Source organism: Nicotiana attenuata, unplaced genomic scaffold, assembly GCF_001879085.1.
Source record: "Nicotiana attenuata strain UT unplaced genomic scaffold, NIATTr2, whole genome shotgun sequence".
NCBI lineage: Eukaryota > Viridiplantae > Streptophyta > Magnoliopsida > Solanales > Solanaceae > Nicotiana > Nicotiana attenuata.
Window position 1 is genome coordinate 552,393 of NW_017670460.1, and position 5,544 is coordinate 557,936.

General features: G+C 43.5%; 1 protein-coding gene across 1 annotated transcript; it reads left to right on the forward strand.

Moving 5' to 3' along the window:
- Positions 1 to 1,651: 1,651 nt before the first annotated feature.
- Positions 1,652 to 4,181, forward strand: LOC109239747 (dynactin, 150 kDa isoform-like). Its single transcript, XM_019406331.1, has 5 exons — positions 1,652 to 1,787; positions 2,608 to 3,140; positions 3,327 to 3,497; positions 3,660 to 3,836; positions 3,984 to 4,181. Exons 1-5 carry the CDS (start codon positions 1,652 to 1,654, stop codon positions 4,179 to 4,181), a joined length of 1,215 nt encoding a protein of 404 aa, XP_019261876.1.
- The last annotated feature ends 1,363 nt before the right edge of the window (positions 4,182 to 5,544 follow it).

Here is a 5,544-nt window from a genome sequence, read left to right on the forward strand (position 1 = left end):
TGTGTGAGCATGTAATTCATGAAGTATACTTTTATCTTAATTAAACACGCGTTACAAGCACGTCTCAAGTCTAATCCTAATTTAATTTCCGTTGAGTAAATCCATCATTTAATTGTACATTAACTGATTAGATTAACGAAAAACTAGAACTCTAATAATTAACAGGATAGACAATATGACATATAATGCTAGAAAACATGACAACAAATAGAGACCAAGTCTCGTGTAGCAAATTCAAACTCTTATAGATCTTTCAGATCTGATAAACTTAATGTTTATTATTTTTTTCCGCTTTATTTTATGTGATAAATTTGAGTAAACACAAAGTTAATATATAAAAAAAAAAGATTTTTTTAAACTTTTTTATTTTAAGCGCGTTATAATATTTTTGTGACTCTAACACCTTGTCATTAAAATAATATATGAGAAGTTTCAAATTAGATTATTTTAAATAAATAAACATGTTATTATTCTTTTCTTTAAAAAGAGACTGAAAAAAGAGTGCACACTAAATGTTCATATTTCTAATGTGTTGCTAAAGTTATTTTTGAAAACTAGAAAAACAGAGCGTACTATAATCATATAGGAGTAGATTAGTAACACACGCTGTTTAGCTCGAAAATACGAGTAACAATAAAATTTGATTTGTGGCTTTAAAGATACGTGATTTAGTTCAATACCAATTAATAATCAAGAAATAAGAAGTAAAGATAAAAGAAATTAGTGAATCAAACCAACGTAACTCATCAGTAGCGACCTCGAGACAGGCTAATAGCAATAAAATAAGATAAGTAAAGTAAGAACAGAAGAGCTAAAGGACAATGCTGATGAATAGTAGGCAAAAAGTAGAGAGTATATTCTTTTCTCAGTGATCAGATGATCTTACAAATGATTGGGGTCCCCTTTATATAATAGGGGAACCCTAAATAAGGAATATTTCTATTTACAATAGGGAATATTCTTGATACAGATGTCTAACTGCCTAGTATGGAATCGTACAATCTTGTTCCGGGATTTGTGCCACGATTATTGGGACGTGGCAAGAATCTAGCTCATTCTGTTACAAATTCCTAACGGTACTATTTCGGGGTCGAGTATACTCGGACCTGGTATTCCTCGTACCCCTATCTCCGGGCATTGTACTCTGTCTTCGAGCTTGCCTCTAGTCCACCGGTCTCGAACTCGACCTTGCCTGAACTCGGCCCTATGACGGACCCTCGATCCTGTAAAACGGAGGCCTCTAATTTTGACCGTATACAGATAGTCCCCGCGTTTCTTAGAATAAGATGATAAGAAACGATTAGAACTTCGATTTTCGGAGCCCATCACGATGATGTCATCCTTATGACGCAGGCGCTCGAAGTGACTAAAACGTCCCGTCGTGACTGAAACGTCCCGTCGATTCGCTTCCCCAAAATATTAGATGCATGCCAGTACTGGTCGGCCACTAGTGCCGCCGAACCGTTGTTGTCCTCCTATAAATATGAGGCTATTCCTTTGAGTAAAGGATTTTACTCCTTCATTACATCTTTCCCTTCTTCATCTCTTTCTCTAATCACCTATTTCTACCGCTTCTTTAAGCGTCGGAAAACGCCGGGTTCTTGTAAAAACACCACATTCAGACACAGTCTGTATCCTTTAGTTTGAAACCATGGCTAAAACTTCCAAGACGGTCCCCAAAAAAGATAAAGCGTCAACTTCTTCTACCTCTCAGCCGGCAAAACCGGTGGTGCCGCCGACTCTTGAAGAAATCACCCCCGGCCCTTGCGTGATTAAGAAGGACTTTAGTATTGAAAATCCCCCCTGATGTCCCAGGCGGATGCGAGCATGCATCTCGATATCTTAGTTTGATATCGGAGAAGCATCTTAAAGATGTGAAGAAGGACTGTGGTTGGGGAGATGAGGTCGTGGTTCAGATCCCAAGCCCAGGGGAAAGCATTACTACCCACGTGAAGGGGTTTTTAAGTGTTTACACCTACCACTTCACACTGGGTCCCCTCGATCCGGTGGTGATCGACTTCTTCAAAACATACGAAGTCACCCTCGGCCAGATTCACCCCTCTTTTTGGCGTATCGTGATCATGCTGCGCTACTTTTCCGAAAAGGACGAGGGGTTGGAATTCACCCTCAGCCACCTGATTCGATTGTATCGGCCCTAACTATTTCGAGGGCTTATCAAGCAGCAACGTCGAACAACGAAAGCCTTTTTTGCTAGTACTGATGAAACCAAAGATCGTGGTTGGATGAGCCGGTTCGTTAGAGTAAGAACTTCGGATGCCATCCCCAGGGATAAAATGCCGTTCTTGGAGAGGTGGAACTTTAATCGTAAGCGGAGTTCTTTTTCCCAGTATCTATTCATATTCTGCTTTCACAGTTTATAATGCCTTTACCCTTCTTTTGGCAGCCACTGCCTAGGCGCCCCACGCGGTGCCAGACCTCGAGGATTGGGTCCGAAAGTTAGCTGTCACCTCCTCCTACGATGAGCGCAAGTGGCGTGAATTATCAAAGGGCCAGTGAGAGGCCAAGAATCATGGTAAGTGCTTTTCCCAAGTTTCAAATACTTTTCATATATTGGTGGCGTCAACTTATTCACATTTACTTGTGCAGGCCTTGGAGATGCATCCGAGATGAGGCCGGCTCCGCCCGGGGAAAAGACCAAGCCTTCGATTTCAAAATCGGGGAAGGACAACAAAAGGAAGAGGGTCTCGAAGCCTGAAGATCCTCAAGATAAGAAAACCCCTGCTCGAAAGCTGCGGAAGAGATTTGCTCATGCGGACGCAGATTCGGCCTACGATTCCCCGGATGATGAAGAAAATGATGGTGAAGAGTCGGCGTTGGTGCCTCGAACCAGAAAACCAATCGAGGACGCCAAGCCCTCCGAACTAGAGGCCTCATCTCGTGGTGAAGGAACCCTAAAGAAAGATGCGGGCAAGGCCTCCGTGTCCCCAGAGGTTGAGATCGTTCCTACGCCTTCAACAAATATGCTTGAAGGGGCAAATGCGGAGACCCCCGAAGCTAATGAGAACGCCCCGAGTGACGAGCTCGGGGCCACGACAGCAGGCCACTCCCTTTCTTTGCCAACTTATTTCGAGGATGCAATAGAAGAAGCTAACGCTCTGCGTATGCCCGATCCGAGCAAGGTCCTCGAAGAAGATCCCTTTTAGAGTTTTTTTGCTGGGGTCAATGATACCACCGACCTTAACGATGCATCCATCCTCTTTGAAGAGGCCCGACATCTCCTCTCTCGGGCAAGTACTTTCTTTCATTTTTGTAATTTTCTCTTTCTTTCTTTCCCTTTGACTAATATATCTTCATTTCATGTATAGGACATTGTAAAGTTTAGAGCTGAGTTGAGCCAATGTGAGGCCGAGCTCAAGAAAGTTTCGGGCGAAGAGAAGGCCCTGAGGCTCCCCTGTAACCAAAAGGAGGAGGAGCTTAAGGATCTTCGGGCTGAATTGGCCAAAGCCCAGAAAAACGAGGCCGAGCTAGATGAGCAGGTAACTGTGATATTAACAGGGTGCGGTCTTCTTGGCCCTACTCCGGAGGCTAACACTTCGATATCTCAGCTGCAGCAAAAGTTGGAGATGATTGGGCAGCTCCGGAACGAGGTTGACCAAGTTAAAGCTGATTGTCATAGGTGGAAGAAGAACATGGATTAGCTCGCTGCCGATAAGGAAGTTGTTACAGCCCAACTGGCCTTGGCTGAAACTCAACTCCGAGGCATTAAAGCAAAGGGTTTGGCCCAGGTTAAGAAAATTGAGGAGTTAGAGGCAGAGCTTGCTAGAGCCCGGGCCGAAGCTGATAAAACGAAGGCCGCGGCTGATAAATCCATTGCCGTACACTTAAGGGACGCCGTGGCCGTTCAAGCTGAGTTGAGGGAGGCCTCCAACCGAAAAAAATGGAGCAATGATTTGGCCAAGTGCCAGGCCCGGAGGGAGACTCTCGAAGAAATCCATGCCCGAGGGTTCAACCTTGCCGAGGAGATAGCCGAGGAAAAGGCACGGGAAACCGATGCCAGGTTTCTTTTCTCTTCTGATGATGAGGATGTAGCGAGTGGCTCCGGGGACGGGGAAGGTGAAGAAGATGTTCCCGAGGGAGAGGAGGCTCCCGAAGATAGAGCTGCTGAAGGTGTAGTTCCTGAGGATGGCGCTCCCGGGGATATGACCCCGAAAATAGATTAGGTTCTCTTTTTCTTTTCTGTGCCAAGGCCCCTCGCGGGCGTTGTAAATATGTTTTGTAAAACACCTCTTATGAATATAAAGTATCTTTTCGCCCTATCCTTAACTTATGTTGAATTTTTTTTTTCATTTGCGGAAGATTTCGATAATTCAATCAATCAATCCGAGTATTGATTTCGACTCAGAACATAATAAACCCTTAGGTTTTTATTGATCAATGCAATACCCCTTAAGGTTTTGTTAATCTTCGAGCTAAGCTTCAATCAGTTCGATATGAGCTCGGAATAATGGGACTCTTGAGTCCGAGTTGAGTGAGAGCGAGGTCTCGAACTCTATATATTTTGGCCCTTAAGCTCTTTTAAGTTGGCCCTTAGGCTCTTATATATCGGCCCTTAGTCTCTTTAAGTTGGGCCGATTCAGCCCTTAAAGTGGCTATACTTTTTCCCTCTTTCCGGCTAAAAGACTTAGTAAACAAAAAATTTGTATGCCTTAGCATGTGTTTTTTGTACCCGTTTGGGTTTTTCGAAGGTTCGACGTATCGAAACCTTATTAGTAATTTGTTTGTGTAAACATCATCGAATACCTCTTGAGGTTTTTCCAAAGGCCGATGTTATCGAAGCCTTTGGATCATTCGAGGGCTGAATTTATCGAAGCCCTTAGATTTTTCGAGGGCTGAATTTATCGAAGCCTTTTATATTTTGCTTTTGCCGAGGGTAGCCTGATTTAACCGGTTTTTCGATGTTTGAAGGCATTTAATTTATAGCGGAAATCGAATGTCTTCGAGCCGCATTATTTAGGCCGTAGCCTTTTTATATGACCGTAGTCTTTAATATGGCCGTAGTCTTCGGGTATGTCACTTGGACTTGTTTTCTTATAACTTTTCGAACTTGTTTGAAAAGTAAGTCCCCGAGTATATTGGCCTTGGCCTTTGTTTCGAGGGGATACCTCTTTGAGGTCTTATGGGTCCGAGTTTTTGGTGACTCGGATGTATTGACTGTCGATGACAGTCCCCGAGTATTCGGGGGTGCTTTTATGTTTTGGCTCTTGAGCCGTTTCCCGTAGGATTATAAGTGTAGAGCTCGTATAATAGTAGACTTTTTTGAGATACAAAGTATTTTTGATATAAGCAGAATGCTTCTTCAAGTAATTTGATACATGCGTACATGTTTTGCCGTCAGGGCTCGACTATTCTATGTGGGCACCGTTCATCTGACCGTTTGGACCATTACAAAGTATTCCTATCGAGGCCCTCTTAGGCGTGAAGTATTCTCCTTGAAAATATAACCTCCGAGGGTGATGCCCCCCAGTATTCGAGGTTGATTGAAAAGAAGCCTTGGATACTGTTGAGTTCTCCTTAGGTAGCACA